At 40.1% G+C, this 20721-nt stretch overlaps 1 protein-coding gene across 1 annotated transcript in view; it reads left to right on the top strand.

Moving 5' to 3' along the window:
* Positions 1 to 15: 15 nt before the first annotated feature.
* The window catches only part of CDC123 (cell division cycle 123), a 36836-nt gene continuing 16130 nt past the window's right edge, over positions 16 to 20721 (top strand). Inside the window, exons 1-9 of the mRNA XM_052681248.1 lie at positions 16 to 176; positions 1670 to 1741; positions 3748 to 3802; positions 5011 to 5043; positions 8037 to 8132; positions 8836 to 8942; positions 14991 to 15039; positions 16921 to 16996; positions 20074 to 20196. Coding sequence (XP_052537208.1) covers positions 103 to 176; positions 1670 to 1741; positions 3748 to 3802; positions 5011 to 5043; positions 8037 to 8132; positions 8836 to 8942; positions 14991 to 15039; positions 16921 to 16996; positions 20074 to 20196 — 685 coding nt within the window. The 5' untranslated portion in view covers positions 16 to 102. The remainder of the gene's footprint in view (positions 177 to 1669; positions 1742 to 3747; positions 3803 to 5010; positions 5044 to 8036; positions 8133 to 8835; positions 8943 to 14990; positions 15040 to 16920; positions 16997 to 20073; positions 20197 to 20721) is intronic.

Below are 20721 nucleotides of genomic sequence, written 5' to 3'. Positions count from 1 at the left end.
CGGCAGAGCTCCGGGCGGCTCCGGGAACGGCTGAAGAGGTTCCGGGGAAAGCGGGAGTTTCCGGAACGGCGGGGAAAAGAGCGGCTCGGGCTGCGGGAGAGGATGAAGAAGGAGCAGGTGGCGCGCTGCCAGTTCTCCGTGTGGTACCCGCTGTTCCGCGCCGTCACCATCCGCAGGTGAGGGGCTGGGAGCGGGGCGGTGCTGGCGGTCAGGAAGGAAGGACTCAAGGAAAGCCTGGGCGGATCTTAAGGCAGCGACTCAGTGATCGAAATATTTAATCGTTTCATGAATTTTCATGCTTGCCGACGTCTGTGTTTGGGCAGCCCGGTCAAGGCCAGGTTGGGCTCTGGCGGCCTGATCTGCTGCCTTTTTAGTGGGTGGCAACAAGGCGCGCTGCAGCCAGCTGAGCGTTGGGGTCCCTCCCAACTCGGTCTGTGATTTCGTTTAGTGAGAGCCGTGCGTGTTTACACCGCCAGAGACGGGCTGCCATCCGGAGAGCTGGGCGGGCTGCAGCGCCGGGCCCAGCTGAGCCGCGTGAGGTTGAACAGAGCAAAGCGCCAGGTCTTGTGCCTGGGTTGTGGCAGCACCCTGGCAGTAAGAGAAGGGGGATGTAAGGATGGAGCACAGCTCTGCTGATAAGGGCTTGGGGTAATGGTGGATGGGAAGCTGGATGTGAGCCAGCAGCGTGTCCTCACAGCCCAGAAAGCCGACTGTATCCTGGGCTGCATCAAAAGAAGCCAGCAGGGCGAGGGAGGTGATCCTGACCTACTGCCCTGTGCTCGTGAGGCCTCATTTGGAGTGCTGCATCCAGATGGGGAGTCCTCAGTACAGGGGAGATGTGACCTGCTGGAGGGGAGGGCTACAAAGAGGCTACAAAGATGATCCAAGCGATAAAACGCCTCTCCTATGAGGAAAGGCTGAGAGAGCTGGGGCTGTTTAATCTGGAGAAGAAAAGGCTGTGAGGTGACCTGAGAGCGGCCTCCCAGGATCTAAAGGGGGGCTGTAAGAAAGAAGGGGACAGGGTCTTTAGCAGGGTCTGTGGTGATAGAACAAGGGGAAATGGTTTCAAGCTTAAAGAGGGGAGATTTAAGTTGGATACAAGGAAAAAGTCTTTCCCATTGAGGGTGGCAAGGCACTGGAACAGGTTGCCCAGAGATGTGGTGAATGCCCGATCCCTGGAGACTTTCAAGGTTAGGCTCTGGATGGGGCTCTGGGCATCCTGATCTAGCTGTAGGTGTTCCTGTTCATTGCAGGATAGTTGGATTAGATAGCCTTGGGGTATCCATTCTGATTAAAAGGATTCTATAATATTTGGAACGCTATGTTGATATAGACAAATTTAGATTGGCATCTCCAAAGGAAGAACTTTATTTTGAACAACATGTTGTCCCCCTGCACTGTCCACACATCTTTTCTTTGTATTTCCTAGCAGTTTGTAAAGTTAGAGTGTTTTTGTTCATTTCATAAAAAAATTTCTGCCTTTCTCCCATACTTTCCTTTAGGGAGAAAGGGAGAAAGTGAGGGGAAGCAATAGAAATTTGTATTTTCATAGAGTTAGAGAAGAAAGCGTACTACTATGGTATGTTCCATTAAAAAATAATTATCTAACTGTTTTAGTAAGTGATGTTATTAATAAATTATTAAAGTAATTCTTTTTTTCTTTTCCTAGTGTCATACTTCCCCTACCAGAGAATGTGAAAGAATATTTGCTGGATGATGGAACACTTGTGGTTTCTGGAAGGTAAAGAGTGTTTACTGTCCACCATGCAAGTATTAGTGCTGTTTTATTGTAACAATGATATTTGTGTTCACTTATTGTAACTTACATAATTAATTTTGTAAATTTGACCCATCTCACTGCAGTAAACCTTGTACTGTGTGAACGTGTGTGTACAAGCTAGTGCTATTAGTAAAATTTACTTGCTAATGCTTAATGCAGATCCCAAAATCCATACGATGTGTGTGATTCCAGACTAGGTAGGGGCAGTTCTTTTTATTTGTCCTTCCAGAGTCTAACAGTTCTCAGGTGTCAGTGCCCATCCTGAAGGTGTTTGGTTGCTTTGGTACAGTTGGTTGCAGCTCAGTGCCTTGAGCAGTGCTGCAGCATTCCTATGCCTGCAGCCTCATACAGGGATGGAGTGTCCTTATATGAGTTGAATTCTCAATAATGTAAATCAAATATGAAATCTTACTAATTACTGATGTGATATAATCATTTGCTTGCCTATAATCAGTGCATATGATGAGGCTGAATGTACTGCCTGTATACCAATGCTAACATTCTGAATGAAGAGTGAGAGTGGTGTCTATGAAAAACAACTTATATGAACCTAGGCTTTATTCTTTGTTTTTGGCTTAGAATTTTACCATATAACTCCCTTATAAAATGATTATTGCATGCATGCATCTTGCTGGTAACCAGACTCAGAGGAGTTTGTCTTCCACAGAGCAACCAATTAGACTGTGAATATAAGGGAGCTAGGTCTAATTTCACAGGAGCCAATTCACACAAAATTGAAGCTGTTTAAATGCCTTGTAAAGGTGAAAAGTGGGAATTATCTCTAAAACCATTTTGGATAAGAAGCAACGTTGCTGCCTTCTGCAGAACATTGTAATTTATTTAATAACAGCCATTTAATTTGTAATCAGACTTCAGAAAAGCTGAAACAGATGCTCTAAGTTCACAGCTGTGCTGTATGAACAGGTTTGGTATCTCAGTGGAATAATGGACATCTGTATAATTGACTTCAGTTATATTGAATAATTCCAATTTAAAATTCCCTCCTAAAACCTCATTTTTCTCTTGAGTTGAACATTCTTAGCTGGAAGTGCTAAAAGTCAATGTGATCTTCTTACAGTCAATGCTGTCGTGAATTTTAAACCTCAGTGAGCCTCTCATCTGAGCTCTAGATTTCAAAAAGTGAATGGACAGTTTGATCCCTGTGAAAGTGCATTAAAGAATGTACTGCAGAAATGTGGCTTGTTGAAGAACTGAATTTTTGCTAGCAGCACTTAGCTGCAGAGATTTGAACTTAACCTGATTGCTATGCTAACTTGTCTTCTTGTTCTCCTTCTGCCTTAAAGACTCAGTCATATTGGCTAAAAAAAAGCTTCAGAAGTCACTTCAAATTTCAAGGGAGTATTTGCACTCAAGTGCTTTCTCCCAGAGCTGCTAATGTGTACAGCAGCACATCTCATCTGTGTAGAAAAAGGAACTTTCCAGGAGGAAGCTAATGACTGCGTAACCACTTCAAGTAGGATCTTCTGTGAGCAAAGTGTGAGGGTGTTTTGTTTTCAGAACCAACAGTCTATGGGTCAGCATTTGAAACTTGATTTTTCAGGTCTTTTTTTTGCTTGAAAAGGAGTGTGAAGGCAAAGCATAATTTAAGCTGATCTTTTAAAAAAACAAGTTAGTGGTACTGCGTGAGTACAGAAAAGATCAAAAAGAATGATTAACAGGGTGTGGAAAAGCTTGGATTACGGTGTGTTCAGAGCAGAAAGTGTTTCTTCATTAGAAAGAATCCCAGTATTTTGGACAGGGTGCAAGTCCTATGTTGGGGTGTTTTGTCTTCACTTTTTCTGTACTGGCTTGCTCTGGTTTTCTTTGTTGAGATTTTGAGGCTTAATCCTCTTAGGAAAGCATTCTGAGATCAGCAGTTGGTAGTTGCTGTGGAATTATAATACATGTGGTCAATTCAAAGTCCAGTGCTCATTTGTTTTTTTTTCTCTGCTCATTTTTTGGCTCAGAGAAGATCCACCAACTCAAACCCCAGAGGGGAGTGATGATGCAGAAGAAATACAGGTCAGTAATACCTCAACTTTGTTTTTCCTTTAGAGACTTGATGTTAACATGTAACTGTTTCTGCATGCTTTACAAGTGAGGATGGTACTTCACCAAAATGGTTATCACATGTTATTTGCCTTAGAAGAAGTTTACAAACATAATTATTTGTACTGTGACATCAAGAAAAGTTTGAAGTGTTTCTGTGCTCTCTTGTTAATTACATTTCTAATAATGACCAGGGAATGCTGTGAGATAATGGAAGTGGAAAATATTGCTGTTTTATGCCATGAAAGATTAGAAGGAGTGTACTTAGAGGAGTTACGTCAAGAAATAATGAAAGTCCTTAAGGCTGTAATAACTCAGAGAGGTATTGCAGAATTAAAAAATGCTGGAAAGTGTTATGAAAGCAAGGTGACAGAAATTACAAAAGGGGTGAGAAAGAGGAAGGTAAGTGAGGACTAATGGACTGTGGGTTTAATCATAGGATCATAGAATCACTCAGATTGGGAAAGACCTTAAAGATCCCTGAGCCCAACCACAACATGACCATACTACCCTAACTAACAACCCACTGCTGCATCGTGTCCCTGAGCACCACATCCGAACGGTTTTTAAGCACATCCAGGGATGATCTCTCAACCTCCTCCCTGGGGAGCCCATTCCAGTGCTGAACAACCCTTTCTGAAAAGATTTTCCTGATATCCAACTTAAACTTATCCTGGTGCAACTTAAGGCCATTCCCCTCATCCTGTCACCTGTCAGCAGGGAGAAGAGGCCAACCCCGCTCTTGCTGTGAGCACCTTTCAGATGAAGAGAGCAATAATGTCTCCCCTCAGCCTCTTTTTCCCCAGACTCAACAGCCTCACTTCCTTCAGTCTCTCCTCATAGGGTATATTCTCCAAGACCTTCACAAGCCTTAATGTAGAAGTGTGGGAGGCAAAGGTTTAGGTAGGAAAGGCTCTACAGAGTTCTGCAGTCTTGTATATGAATTGCAATCGTCTTATATGGGTGTTGTCTCTTATTTGTACTTCACAACAGTACTTCTATTGAATGTACATAATTTTTCCTGTCTTAATTTGTAACTGTAATAATTGGAGGCATATTTTTCTGCAGTATAATCAGGGCAGTGATTTTTACATGTTGTAGGAAGCTGTATAGATTCTGATGTTCTCATAAGTGATGTCACGGGAAGCCATTGACCTTGGCTTTGTTCTTTTTCTTAACAGTGGTCAGATGATGAGAATACTGCAACACTTAAGGTAAGGTCCTCTAAAATCCCAGCTTGTGGGTCTGTAAGCAATATTCTTTCTGAGCCTTGTGATAGAAACCTGTGGCCAGTGACTGATATCTGCTGCAGTTAACATTTTTCTGATCGTTCTCACTAGATGGCAGTGTAGGTGTTTGCAACCTTAAAAACGTTCTGCTGGCTTTATTTTATTTAACTAAAAATAAAGTGCTTCTTTTCTTCATTCCCAACAATCACATGCTTTTTAGAATATAGGAAATGAACTGAAGGATTAGTCTAAATATACCTGCCTTTTGTTTTCACTGCTTTGAATGTCTTCCAATTACTTAATTGAATTGAATGCAGAAGAAATGAAGTCCCTGCAGCTCAGTTTTCACAGAACTTCTCTTATACCTTTGCCATTATTTCCTCCTAAGTACCTTGCTTTCTATTGCCTTGTTTTCCCCTTTTTCTTGTTTTAATGCTCTCTTTGTGCTCTGCCCAGCTTAGAATCAGGATCACAGAATCATTAAGGTTGGAACCTTACACAACACAGTATGAAAATACATCCTAAGATGTATTATATCCACTGGAAGGGTACAGGGCAAGTGATTTCAGTTTAGTCAGGTAAGGAACTGTGTATTGTGTGTGGATTTCAGCTCTACAACTCCAGTTTTACTGGGACTGGCTGGGATGTAGTTTGTTGTCTTCAGAGCTGCCCATATGGTGCTGTGTTTTGGATTTGTCTGAAACAGTATTTATAACGCAAACATTTTGAGTGTTGAGCAGTCCTTGTGTATTATCAAGACTTTCTCTTTTCTGACTGTGTCCTCATTTTTCTCTCCAATATGCAACCCAATTGTTGGGAAGCATAGAGAAAGGGGCAGAGCCAGGACAGCTGACCTAAACTGCCCTAAGGGATATTCCATACCATAGAATATCTTATTTAACAGGTAGAGGAAGAAGAGAACTTCAAGCTTACAGGATGGCTTTTGTTCAGAGACTGGCTGTGCTTTGTCTTTCATCAACCTTGCAACTTGGAAAATGTTTGATTATGGGTGTGGGTTGTGCCCATGGTTATTTCAAACAGAAATACACCAAAAAAATCTGAAGTAGAAATTTACAATGTGCCATGTACCTTCTTGTAAATCTGGGAGGAGGTAATCAGTCTGAAGGCACCTTGATAAATATGCTTTCTCTGTGTGCAAACTAAGGGCTGTTCTGGGGATAAAGAGTGAATGGGAATAGTCTCCTGTGCTTCCAGGTAATGCATGTTACCACTCTGGCAGTGATGAAGAGAATGAGGAAACAGGCTGTCTAGAAAGCACAAAGCTGGGAGCTGTGCCTAGGGTTACTGCAGAACACAGGAATGGATCAGGCAGCAGTGTGGAAGCTGAATAGGGATATAATAGGAACAGTGATGTATAAAGAAAAGCAGGGAAGGCTGGAGAGTGTCCTGCAGCCTAGGGCGCTCTGTTTTCCTAATGGCAGTGGAAATGTGAAGTCATGGCCTGAAACACTGACTGAGCAACAGGTGGGAAGGCAGGGTAACCCAGGGAGGGAAAGGTAACCCAGGGGAGCTCAGGTGCAAGCAATGCACTTGAGTGACTGGAAGGGGTGGAGCCAGGATCTACCTCTTCCCAGACCTCATTAAAGGGATGGCAATGGAGGTGGGGGCATCTCTTGCTGGAGATCCCTGCCTACCTGAGGCCTTCCAAAGGTAAGCAGCTCTTTTCCTTCATTTCTGTATCTGTGGCTGCTACGTTTGAGTTTGTTCTCGTTTGCTGTAACCAAAGGCTGCCACCCTGCTATTATCATCCCATTGCAGCATTACACTAATGGTAAATCCTGGATTCCTGGTAAATCCTATGATTGGTTTCCCATCTGCCTTTATTGTCAGGGAGCTGTAAGAATGTGACTGTGTAAGAATGTGTATGAATTGTGACTCTAATTATTTCTGTTTGGTGCCCCACCTGAGTCACGAAGTAGAAGTTCTTTCCCTTGCCCCTTCTATATCCTGAAGAAGAATTAGAACAAAGGATGTCAAATGTCAAACATCCAGAATTTGGTCAGTGTTAGAATTTAACTTATTTATGCTGCCTTAGAGCTCTTCTTTTGTGTAATGTTTTTTCACTTGTATTAATCAAATGGGATGATAGCAATGTCTTCTCAGTGAGTTTTTATATGTACTGGCATTACATACATGGTATGGCTCCTGGCTTCCATCAGAACAAGAGGAGGTCAGAATGCACTGTATGAAGAGTTTTACTTCTTACTGAAATGCTTTTTTCTTTTTTTTTTCCTTAGAATTGACTGAAGCTCTAAAAATGAAGTAGATGAAGTGCTTATTCCAGTTTTTCAAGTGTGGTTTCCCACAGAGACTGGATAATGTACTGAGGAAAGATAGGGATGTATGAAGCTCAGTTTAGATTGCTGTACTTCTTACTTTTTTTGATTTATTTAAAGCATGTGCACTCTGTGAGGGGCTGCAGGATGGATGTATAAGACTGTATGAAGTTTTTATGGTCACTTGTATGGCTGTGAGGGCTTTGTTGTTTTAGAGCTGAGGGGGCTTTAGCCTAGGAGTTAGCTTTGGGTTACATTTGCAGATGTAGGTAGGAATAGCGTTGACTTTAGACCTGTACATCTTTAAAATGTCTGAAACACATACAAATACTTTCCTATTATTTTAAAGGTCAGCAGTCAGGTTATTTTTTATTGTTTAAGATTAAGAGTGGAGCTTATGGCTTCTTGGCCATTTTTCTCCTATCTTATGCTTACAGTTGTTGCAATATTCTTTGTAAGTCATAGTTTTCTGTTCCAGCATGTAGCCTCACAGTGTGTCCTGATTCTGATGCAAGTTGGCTTGTATTACTAAGCTACTTTAAAGATTTTATTTGAAATGTTTTTAGAAACACTCTATAAAACCAAAAGTTGAGTGAGCTGTCACTCAAGTTCTGTGTTAACTATTTACATAAGACATTTACTATTATTTTTTTTCTTGTCTTGCTCTTGTTCCTTCTTCAGGCACCAGAGTTCCCAGAGTTTACAGCTAAAGTTGAAGAAGCCATCAGTTCCTTAGGTGGCAGTGTTTTTCCTAAGCTAAACTGGAGTGCTCCAAGGGTAAGAATGCTGTCTCCAAAAACTAGTAGCAGATGCTATCACACAGAATGTTTTGGTTTATTTAGTGCATTGGAAAATAGAGCAGACTAGTGAGCTTGATAAGGAAGGGAAAGATAAATGACATCAGTTAAGTTTGATAGAGCAAATTGTTGTGGTGAATTAGAGCTCAGCGGTGTGGTGTTTGGTGAGCCTGATGCAAGGTAGCACTGTCTGTCTTACATAACATCTAGTTGTCTTTGCTCCAGGTAGCAATGTGGTGCCATGCTCTCCTCGTTCAGGATATCAGCTGAGAACCTTACATGGGATAAAAAGAAAAATAATCGTTTCTCCTCTTTTAAAAAGGCAGTAAATTTCCCTCTAGCTGTTTTTAGGTGCTCTAACTACACCTTAACAGTGGATGTCCTAAGTGATTTTGTATTATATTCTCAAGGGAGATTAGTGTTCAAGCATTCTGAGAAAGTGCTTGGAAGTGAGGCATGTACTTCATTTTTGAGTAGGTTTGGTCTACTTTCTGCAAACTACTCATAAGAGACATAACTATTCTGTGTTTACAGCTGATGAAGCTTTCCTCAAAATCCAAAAATCATTTTCTGTATGTGTGTCAACTGTTGCATAATGTTTAGTTCTGATAGATCAATAGCTTGCATTACTCTCTGCTAGAAAAGCTGTGTTTTTGGATAATCTCTTTTTTCTTCCTGTGTAGGATGCTTACTGGATTGCAATGAATAGCTCTCTGAAATGTAAAGCTCTAAGTGACATTTTCCTCCTCTTCAAAAGTTCAGACTTCATTACTCGTGACCTCACTCAGCCGTAAGTAGATTTCTAGCAGCCTTATCTAGTTTAAAAAACAAAACCCTAACCCACAGAGGGTAGTTTGTCAGTACCTTGGTGTTCTTTACTGAAGGGTAACAATCAGTGTTTGAGAAAAAGTTTCATGTTGTTGTATAAAAGTTGTCCATCGAGTAAATCTCAAGTGCAGTAAGTAGTTGTACTTTGAAACGTTCTTCCATCTTCCTCTTTTTCTCCCTGCACCACACAAAAATAAATACCAGGGCCAGTTTACTGCAGAGAATTGTGAGGCAAATTATCGTCAGTGTTACTTACCATAAGTGAGTAATTTCTTATAAACTGGAGTTTACCTAATTTCAGTGAACAGGAGAGAAGTAGGCTCCATTTTCTTCTTATACTTAATTGGCTTAATTTTGATATGTGAGTGAAAAAAATAAACCAGGAAGACATACAGAAGTACAGCATGTAAAATCACACCATTAGTGATTAGGCCTTAGTTTTTTTATTGAGCTGCTTTCTCAAGCAAGTGGTGTTTTAATGTTTTGGGGTGATTTTCTTGGTTTTTTTACTTTGTAGAGGCTTATCAAGCACAGTAGGTTTATGTAGGTAACGACCTGGTGAGAATTGTATTGTCTAAAACACAAAACCATTTGTATTAATGCAGTGCAACTCCTGCCTTCCTTTTTGATTCTTTTCAGCACTCCTTTCCCCTGTGATCTGTTGGTGCATTTGAAATAATGAATAGATAACAACATCCTCATCCTTATCTCTGCATTTATGGAGTGCTAGCAGTGCTGTCAGTCCGATTCTGATACTGTGTTTTACGTTAGATATAACCTGTAACAGTATGAGGTGGAAAGGAGGAGAATGGGAAGGAGGGGAGATGATGTTGGAGTGATAAGACAGAGAAGTGTGTTAGACTGGGAAAACAGTTGGAAGCACTGTGAATTTAAAGTTCTGGGATCACAGAGAATGAAAATTCTAAGAGATGCCATCTGCATTTCAGAGTTGCCTTACTAAGGAGCTGCTCTTTGTGATTTCCACTGATGGGAGGCCAGGCTGCTTGGCCTGGTAACCCTTGGAGCAAACTGTCCTAACGTGATCTTTGTTGTAACTGCTTGTAGGGCTGGAAGTACCTCAGGGGTCTGAAAATATCTGTACACTTTGTGTCAAGTCCTTTGTAAATATCTGTGGGTTTTTTGTATTCTACTGTCATAAAGAAATTGAGCAACAATTACACCAAACCCGCCCCCTTGGTGAATGCTTGTTTGGTTAACCCCATTCTAAAGTTTGGGACACAGTCAAGTGTTTGGAAAGCACTGTGCACTTCTGAAAGCTGTGGCAACTAAACTTCTTTGTGTGTGCAGTCCTGTGCTTTTAGGTTATGCATTTAGATGGTAGAAAGGATTGGCTCGATTACCTTCACTGGGATTGCAATTGGTGCATTTTCTCATAGGGTTTTTATCTCACATCAGACCAGCTTAGTGCCCCAGCTGTTCACCTTGACCTCTGCAGGCAGCGCTGATTTACAGAGGAGGCAGTGAATGCAGTCCTATATTGTGAAATTTCACAGCATGGGTGTTAACCTGAGCCATCAGTAATTTCACCTTAGATTCACACCAGACTAAAAGCAGTGCTGGCTGAGCAGCCTTCAGCAGGTATGTTCTCATCTACTGATCCTGCTTAGGGAGAAGTAACCTCCAGCAGAAAAGCTTCTCAGATTGTCCTACTTCAGTCCATTTGCACTCCTCTTCCAGAGTGCTAAAGTAGGATGCACAGTTGGGTAATGCAACTCAGCAGGTGGTAGGTAAACCAACCTCATGATGTGTTTGTCAGATTGTCGCCTAATCCCAAGGTTAAGGTGAAGTTCCATTTGAGAAGCACTCCGTTTATTTCCCTTCCTATAAGGTCTGTGAATTTGGATGGAAATGGACCTTACAACAAGATGAACATCTCATTGTAAAAGCACTTTGGTTTCTGTGTATCCTGTGAATAAAGAACAATTTAACCTGTGAATAAAGAACAAATTATTGTCCAGTCTCTGCATGATATGTCTAAATTGCCAAGTTATTAATACAAAATGTCCCCATCCAAACATAGAAATAATTATTGCTGAGTTACAGAGGTGGGCTTAATTAAGCTATTGATTAGCTGCCAGCTCCACAGTGCTAGCAAGCAGAAACTAGAAGTGCAGTTGGCATAAGAACCAAAGTGCTGAACAAACAAAAATTGAAAACATAATATATCTAAATCCTTGGAGAGAGGCTGATCACAGTAAGGGATAGAGAGGGATAGAAATGCTATGTTTCTGTTTTTTTTTCATTAATATTCATTGTGTTCTAAAAGCTTCTTGGCTTGCATAATTAACAACTGAGATTTTTGTTTATTCTTTTTTCTGTTCAGTGGTGTTAACTTAAAAATATACTTCCTAGGTTGTGACACAGAGAAGACTTTACAATGGCAAGCTGAAGAACTGTTTCTTGATGTAGCATTGCCAGTGATGTGGGAATTAAAGCACTTTCTCTGCCTCTTTCTTCTCTTGTTTCCTGTCTGCTTCTTTGATATTGATCTATCTGTTGTTCAGGTCAGGGAAATGCCTTTGCTGCAATTCTTAACTGTCTCCAGTTCTGAGAAAACTTCAGCTATGCAATACCTTAACACAAACCATGAAAAATACGGCCTTATTGCAGATACAGAGCGTGACTAGATAAGCTTTGACTATTTAAATGTTTGGATTTTCTCATCATGCTGGCACTTGTTTGGTTTAAAAGCTCAGAATGAGTTAACTTTCTTCTTGGAAGAGCCATAAATTAGCAAAGACTTCAGAGCAACGTTCTCGTTAACGTAGTCATTGTTTCTGCTTCAAGTAAGCACTACATTTTACTTTGCTGAGTTCACAGGAAACTTGTGGGTGGTGTGATCCTTGACTTTCCAGTTTTTAATGTAGGCTTTCAAGAACTTAACAGTGTGATTGTGTGACAGAAGAAATCCCTTTCTAACTGGGATTTCTGTTAAGCGATCAACACTCCTCTTTTGAACAGGAAGTGTGCAGCTACTACACAGCTTTCTTGCTAATTATTAGAACGTTTGGGCTGCATTTTGTTAAAAGTAAATACCCCCCCAGGCTGCTATAAACAGTAGCAATAGTTTTAATGATAGGGTAGTGCCCTTCAGAGATAGGCTTGTTGTCACTAATAAGCAGAATACAAACCTTAGGAATTTTGTTGAATCTGGGAGATCGTTTCTATGATTCTGCAGTGTAGTGCTGAGCTTTTCAGATCTGCAGGTGTCGCTGTTGGGGTGTTGAACCTCACAGCATTTTTGTGGTTATTAAACAACCATCAGTAGAGATGAAATCAGATATCTGAAGTTCAACCTTGGTCAAAAGCAACCTCATGCAAAAGCTGTTCTTGGCAGGTACTGCACTTTGGCACAGGCAGAAGCAGGTGAAACCAACCAAACCTGGATCCTTGTGAAAGTGATCAGTTATGAGTAACAAAATGCCTGACTGAAGAGAGTCAAAAATGGCTCTGCTGACACTAAATGTGATTCCTTCAACTAGGAAGTATTTTTAGTAGGAAGTTGTGAAGCTTTTTTTCCCTGATGTGGAAAGGTGACAGCCTGTGTTCTCCTGATGGAACATAGGAGGCAGCCTTGGCTCATGAAGAAGTGATTTGGCATTCAGGGTACCTTTTTTGCAAGGACAGTACTTAAGACTTGAATATAACATATTTCAGGATAAACAGTTCCATGTGAGGTGATGTGGAATATGATGCCTCAGACACTTTCTTTTCTTGAGGTTTTACTCACATGCCGGTTTTTTTCCCTAGGAATTTGCAGTGCAGGTAGTAATATAGAAATATATCTTTGATTTTTTTTTTTTTTTTAATTAAGGTTTTAAATAAAACTACAAGACATCAGCAGAACCGTCTGGTACAAAGTGATTCTTGCAGCTCTCATATTGGTAATTGTTTATTGTGTGATGATAATCTCAGTTCATTGCTCTCATGGCAGGATGGGTACTGGAGATTTTTCAAACCTTCTTAAGTCATTTTTCTCAGTGCTGCATGCTGCTTCGTGTAGTGGGTGCTGTTGTCAGCTGTATGCATTTGGAGATTAACGTGCATTTGCTACTTAAAAAAAGACCTTGATCATTCTCTTGTTGATATCTAAGTGTGAATCTGTAAACAAGCTGTTGACCACACCACAAGATCAATAAGCAGCAGAGTTTAACTCCTTCATGCTTACTAGTATTTAAAATGATAATTTTCACAGGTTTCAGAAAAGGAAGCTGGTGTATCTTAATTTGTGGTCCTCAGGTCTCTCTGATGCTCTTTCAGTTACCTCCAAGCCTGCAGAGGATGCAGTTGAAAGAAACTCTGCTTAGCCTTCTGCCTCTGATGTTGAAAAGGCTCTGTGCAATGGGTGAATTCAGCTGTCCAGACAGTTAATACTGGAACAAGTTGCTAAGAAATAGAAAAGAACAGAAGATCTCTCCCCCTTCCACCCATGTAACCTCCACCCAAAATATCAATGCTAGCAAGGGTTAGTTTTGACTTTTTTATAAGGCTGTTTTTTACAGCTGGGGAAGATTGCATTTAACTGAAATGGTGCAGATTACAGATACCCCAATCTCAAATATGGATTTCTCTGAAAGGTAATGCAGGTCTGAATGTGCAGGGACTGTGGAACACTGCGTGTTAGGTTTCGGCTGCCTTTTTACCTGTAGTTTATGGTTATTTTGCTGTGTGGGGAATATTTTCTTGAGCACAGTAAGCAGATATGATTGCAATGGGGGGAATTTTTAGGATAGCAAAACTGCAAGCTCTCAGGAGTGTTTCTATTGCCTTGACAGATCTTAAATTGCTGGGAATATAAATTGTAGCTGTTATCTGTATACATAGACTTACAGATATGTGGTCTCTGATTTACTTTTGGAAAGCCTGCTCTGCTCTGTGTGGTGAATATTAAAGCCTAAACTAAAAATTTATTTCTTCTGGCAGCATACTGAGAAAGCTCTTAGGAGAGCCCTCAGCCTTAGATTGAAGGCTGGGCAGCGTGATGCTTTGCTTACAAAGTGTAAAAGGCTTTGAGCAGCCACATCTTACAGTGCACTGCTTAGAGGAGAGATGTTAGGCTTCTGGATTGCTTAAGTTCAGTGCCAAAGGGAGACAGGAGAAATGTTGCCATTTAAGACTGTTGCTCAGTAGTGACCCGTAGCACAGTTCTGCACATCAAAATAGTTTGTTGCCAGTATGGTCAGGAAGTGTGTTTGGGTGGAAGATTTATGCTCTCTTGCAATAATTCCTGTAATTTCAAAGGGAATTATCAAAACTTGCTGTGTAATAGCAAAAATGTATGTAGAAATTATCTTGGATATAACTGTCTCAGTTCTTGGTAGTTCCCGGATGGTGGCACACAGTGAGCTGCTCACAAGGACAAAACCTTGACATCTGCTTGCAGTTATGGAAGTGGTTTTGTTCATTTTTCACTCTCAGGAGATTTCTAAGAGTATTTCTTAAGGCTCTTTAACTTAGCAAAACACCATGCTGAGGAATCAGTAGTGTTGAGCAGCACTGCTTTGCATCTCCTGTTCATAGAAATGAAAGTAATCCTGAACTGCTGCAAGGCACAGTGATGTGTCTTGGTTATCTGGTTTAGGAAGTTAATGTTAACAATTTAATTAAGTTTCCTTGCAGCATAGTTTCCTTAGTGCTCTTAATGTTCGTTTTGTGCTTGAGAATCCAGTTATGCCTGCATATCAATAAAGACAAAAGGAGCAGCACTGTTAATTCAAGGAAAAAACTCAACCTTGAATAAGGTTTTAGCCAAAGTTCCTGTACAAATTTAGGCTTTTCCAAACTACACTACATCAAAAAAGGGTGATTGTTTATAGTTGTAAAAAGCAGTTGTCTTGTTTTGTCTCTGACACACTGAAATTGCTTCCTTTATCTGTCTTAGAGGTAATTTAGCTGTGGATTTGGAATTAACATTTTTGGAGTAATTTTTCCTCACTGTGGCTAGAGCCTTATATCTAAAAGCATATTTTGGTGCCTGTGACTCTTCCAGATTTATTCACTGTACTGATGACTCCCCTGATCCTCCCTTGAACTATGAGGTAAGACTTTCTCTATGATTCCTAGGTTAAGTGAATTACATGTGGCCAGGCAGCCACTTGTGCTTGAGTATGTGCCCAAAAATAATTTTTTTGTTTGTTTTGTGTTGCTGGGGAAGTGTGGTTAAGAACAGGAGGTCATCAGGTATTCGTTTAGTTGTGGGTCAGAGTCAAGCTGAAGTTCAGATGCGTGAAGCTTCCTTGCAGCTTTCTGTTTTTGTCTGTCCAGTTTTGCCAGGAAGCTGAAGCTCAATAGCTGAGAGTTGTGTTTTCCTTACAATGTGTTTCTTGGGAACATCATGGCTGAGGTGACTAAGAGAAGCTAGCTGTGATGACTGGGGTTTGTAGCTGATTACTAAGAACTGAAATGGTCTATATTATCTCATTAGATATGCTTTCTACTGCATTAAAATATTTTGTTAGCAACTCAGATACTGCATTAAACAGTTCTTGTGGTGCTGTCTGTTTTATGATAGCATCTAGTTATGTCTCTAATAATTTTTATGTAAATACAGCTTTTTGTCATCATCCTTTGGGTTTAAAAGGGCTTTGGGAAAGTGCATCAGCACTGTTTTGAAGCGCTATCTTAATGGGCTTTAAAGATACAGAAGAGTTTTTCATATTTACTTTGTAGTTTGGAACATTTGGTTATGGATTTTTTTTATACTGCAGTTGATATTGCTGGGAGTTTCCAGTGCCCACAAGCAGTAAATGAGACCCTTGAAAGAATGAATGTATCTGAATGCTCCAATTTAGGAAAAGCAGAGAGTGCTGGAAATATGCTTTAACTATTGGGCATTCTCTCCTGTTCATGATAATGGTTTGGTTACTATTTTGTTCCTATGTCCTTATTATAACCAGTTTGTGCTTTCAGAGGCATCACAGAATTCTGCTTGGATGTATACCACAATAGGGCTTGATCTGGTTAAATTAAATTGAGTTCTCCCATCAGCTCTTTTGACTAGAGAGCAACTTTCTGCCAACTCCATGGCAGATTTATTGTGCCATGGTTTTTTGTTTTCCATGCTTTATCATTAGCACAACTTAGAAGTTGTTTTATAATAACTTCATGTTTAAATTCTCTGTGCTCAGAGCCAGGTAAGCTGTGAGATAAAATTGGGTTTGTGGTGTGCTGTCAAATGTGGTTGTAAAAGCCTCAGTGGCTGGAGGCTGTTGCACCCCACTGAGGAGGCTGTTGAGATGCTGGACTGTCCTCATGGTAAGAAAGTTTCTTCCTGTGACCAGTCTGAACTTTCTTCTTTCAACGTACAACTTCTCATCCTCCCATGAAGGACTTCATGACCATCTGATGTAGTCAGTGCTAGTGGCCTGTTTCTGTGCAGTCACAGGGGGCTTATGAATATAACAACTATACTCAGGGGTCTTGAAATGTGGAACTCCAGATGTATATATTGACAACGTGGCACGCACCAAACATGTAACTGTGGGAAGAAGTGGCATTTACTACATTATTTTCTGGACATCAGTGTTTAAGTACATTGGCCTTCAGAAAAGGGGGCTCTAAATTGGGAAATTATTGCCTATTGGGATAATTTTTATTTTTGCATTCTCATCGTGTATAAATTATTGCTGGGTCAAATTCTTTCGAGTATTTCCAAAGATAATTGTATGAATTGATCTTCTGGGTGGCAGCCTTGCCTGTGGCTGTGGGGTCTTTAAGGTCCCTTCCAACCCAACCCATTCCATGTTTGTATGAACTGCAGGGTAATATTGTTTTGTTGTCTGGTATAAGAATTAACATCAGAGATTGTCTTACTATTGCAGCAAAACTGTTGACAGATCTAGAAGATATCCCTGTTTAAAAAAAAAAAAAATGAAATTACCCTCTGAAACAATATTTTGTCATTTCTTTTCCCTTCGTAGCTTGTTCTTCGCAAATGGTGTGAACTAATTCCTGGTGCAGAATTCAGATGCTTTGTCAAGGAAAACAAGCTAATAGGTGAGAATTAGAGATTAAATTATTAGATGAAGTTCTTAGAAATTTCTCTGATTTCTTGAATTGGTGCTGAATCTGAACACGCTTCTTCCTTATCACACTCAGTTTGGGAATTAATGTCTATAATCTTATATGTGGCATGCCAGTTTTCTCTCTCCACAGTCTTTGAAAGCCTGATGCCATAATAAGCCAAATATGATAGGGGAATATTCATGGTTCTAATTGTTAATTCAGTAACTTCACCCAAAGGCTGTTTTGTAAGGGATTCCTTTATATTCAGGAGAGAATTTTAAATCATACCCAACCTGCAGAATGAATTCAGAGGCAGTTGGTTATGTTGATTAAATGTGACCACACTTGAATGTTAAGTTCAGGAAGTTGTGGAGGCTAGAATACATCCACAGGTGCACCATGTGTCTGAATTCAAAATATATTTCATGTATTGCTTTAGGTTTATTGAATAGTTTCTCCTGTGACAGGAACCTAGACAACTACTGCACATCCAGGTGCTTGAACTGAGGGGTTTAAATGCAGTTGGAGTGTCACTCTGGAGTTTGAATTCCTTTTTGATGTGCGCTACTGTGGAATCTTTAAAGGATGAACAGAAATGAAAATGGCACAGGATAGGACCACATAGTAGTCCTTAACAAGAACCATTCTGCTGGAACTCTTCTAACAAGAAAGTGTTGTAAATGTTGCAAAGCTGTAATCCAGAATTGATAGGAAGGAAAGTGATTTCCTTCAAAAAAAAAAAGCAAGTTTGTTCACTTTTTGTCCCATACCTGTGTATTCAGAAGCACCAAGATGGGCACATGTAAGTGAGATGTCCAGGATTCCTCATAATGATACAGTGGGGAAGGGATATTATGTATGTGATGTTATGTAGTCCTCATTGTTTCTCCTGACATCTTCAAGCACAGTTACTACATGCTAGTACAGCACATGCCTTTTTGTACCTGCTAGGAGCTGTCAATAATTTCTCTTCATCTTGTTCCACCTTATTCAGTCATAGGAATTTGCTTCCTGTCCTTTGTCTCTTGATCAGGTGTTCTATGAACTGCATGAAGACTTTCTGGGGATCTGCTGATCTGGGTGTTGTCTGTTCATGCCAATTGCAGGCTTTATTGTACTTCTTTGTAACAGAGTTTATTTTACTATAGCTGAGGTTATCCATTAATCCTGCATTACTTAATGGTATTGATGTAACTTGTTGAAAGAGGAAGAGCAGAATCCTGTCCTGTTAAGTGATTTTTATGATTCTATTCAGCCTAGAGAAGGCTCCAAGGTGACCTGAGAGCAGCATTTCAGTATCTAAAGGAGACCTAGAGGAAAGAAGTGGACAGACTCTTTAGCAAGATCTGCTGTGATAGAGCAAAGGAAAACAATTTCAAGCTTAAAGAAAGTAGATTTAGGTTAGATATACAGAAAAAGTCTTTTACAGTGAAGGTGGTGAGACACAGGAACAGATTGCCACAGATGTGGTGATGCACCATCCCTGGAGACATTCATGGTGAGACTGAGTGGAGCTCTGAGCGACCTGATCTCACTGTAGATGTCCCTGTTCACTGCAGAGGAGTTTGACTAGATAACCTCTAAAGGTTCCTTCCTACTTAAATAATTCTATGATTCTAAGTGCTTCTAGAACACAACTGCCAGTGATATGCATCACTGTAATAAATTCTAAAACATTTGAAAGTAGATCTATTACAGAATATTATGTGTGCATAATATGTATGCTTGAGAAAGAGACTGATATTTACTTTCAAATACCCCAGGGCATTTTACTCTGCCTAATTAAACATTCTGCACATTGCATTACTAAGTTTTGAAACCTGGGGAATTTACCAGTATGGGTTTTTTACAAGCACGCCAACTGCATTTCCTAAGACACTTCCAAGTTTTTTTCCACAATATGTTCCCATGTTCTTAAAATTAATGAGCCTGTCAGTCAAGCTGAGGCACAGTACTTGTGAAGTGTAGTGAGTGCTTTTCCAGTTAGATGTTTGCATCCCCTGCAGCGCTGCCATCTCTTGCTTTTTGCTTTTAGGCTTAACATTTGCAGTGGTATTCATAATTCAAAGTTCCGCTTAAGCTGTGAACTTTATATGGACTTTTTGAAAGAGCTCATCTTTGGAGGTGGTCAGCTTTGTCCTAAAGTAAGACTTGGTCTCTGTGTTTTATGTATGGTTAGAAGAGTACACTGCGGTCACTAATGCATCTTCTGCGGAGGATTCTGGCCTTTTTTTCTTCCATAAATACTACATGTTACTCATCTTGTGGTGAGGCATAGGTCTTAGTTTGACGTTTGTCCAGCAGAGTATTGCAGTGGTTTATGTTGACATATCCTGCATGAGAACTTTTGTCATTTAAGATGCAAGTGTTTAATCCTATGGATGTTGGCGTAAACCATCATCTTGCATTCAAACAAATGCCTGAACGGAGTGCTTGTGAGGTAGTTGGGATGATTTATCTAATGTCTGAGACAGAAGAAAGCCCTCAGGTGGGCACAAAGATACTAGATAATATGTCACTTTAATTCTAGGGTTTAAGGTTTTAATTCTTGTGTCTTATCAAACAGGTATGTGTTATTTCATGCTTAATGAGTAGGTTAAATGAGAATCTTTATGATACGTTCAATTTTATCCTCTTTGCTAATTGGCAAACCTGGCCTCTCCCCCTTTCATTTCACTCTTCCAAATGGAAGTGTTTTTCACTGGAGTAAACAGGGTGAATGAAACTGAAAGGGCAAGACAACAGATGGAAATGTAAACTTGGGCAAAGATTACTTCTGAAACTCACTTAAAAATAGTGAGAGCATGTGCATGTAAACTGAGGTTCACCAAACATAGGGCAGAACTGTACAAGGAGAAAGTTTGTAATGGCAGTGCTTCCAACCCTGGAGAATAAAACCAAACAGCAGGTCATTGTTAACGGTTGAAAGCTGGGAGAACCCTGTCTTTTGAAACAGTGATGGTAATGTGTGTACTGTGACAACTGTGTGCTGTGTGAGTGTTTTCTGTATTTGTTTGGTTTTTTTTCCGTGTCTGAAGCTCTTCATAATCAGTTAAATTTTTTGACAGGTATATCACAGAGGGACTATACTCAGTACTATGACCATATCTCTAAGCAGCATGAGGAGATCTGTAGATCAATACAGGAGTTTTTCAAGAAACACATACAGTATAAGTTCTTGGATGAAGACTGTAAGTATCTGCAACCTTCAGTTACAAAATGGAACATAGGCGGGGAGGAGGGTGTTGGGGAAGGTTTTAAGGACATTCTGCACTTGTAGTCACAAAGACTTAGCAAACAAAAGATTTGTTTACTTGTGTGTTTGCTTGCTGTTTATTTTCTTTAAAGGCTTTTTCCCCCCTTAGGCTTGTTTCTAAATAAGAAAAAATCAGCATCTGAGTAACAGGATAAGAAATACTTAACAAAAGGCATTCAATACTAAGGAAAAATACTTATAAAGATGTTTCATGCTAAATATTGGTGTATTCTCTGAAGAAAAGATCTAGAAGTTTATTTTCAAGAAGTTATACTAGTTTCTGTTAGAATATTGATGTGCAGCATTTTGTCTGCTCAAACTTTGGAATGGTGTTTGAAATTCTGCCATACCTAAGCAACCTAATTAAATTGACTCAGTTTGTAAATATGAAATCCTTTACAAATTTTATCAGTAATAATCTCACTAAACCATGTCAGGAAACTAAGGTAGTGTTCTGTTG

The sequence above is a fragment of the Tympanuchus pallidicinctus genome, unplaced genomic scaffold (genome assembly GCF_026119805.1).
Source record: "Tympanuchus pallidicinctus isolate F22 unplaced genomic scaffold, pur_lepc_1.0 scaffold19, whole genome shotgun sequence".
In the NCBI taxonomy this organism is placed as follows: Eukaryota; Metazoa; Chordata; class Aves; order Galliformes; family Phasianidae; genus Tympanuchus; species Tympanuchus pallidicinctus.
This window is presented reverse-complemented; position numbering and strand designations above follow the sequence as displayed.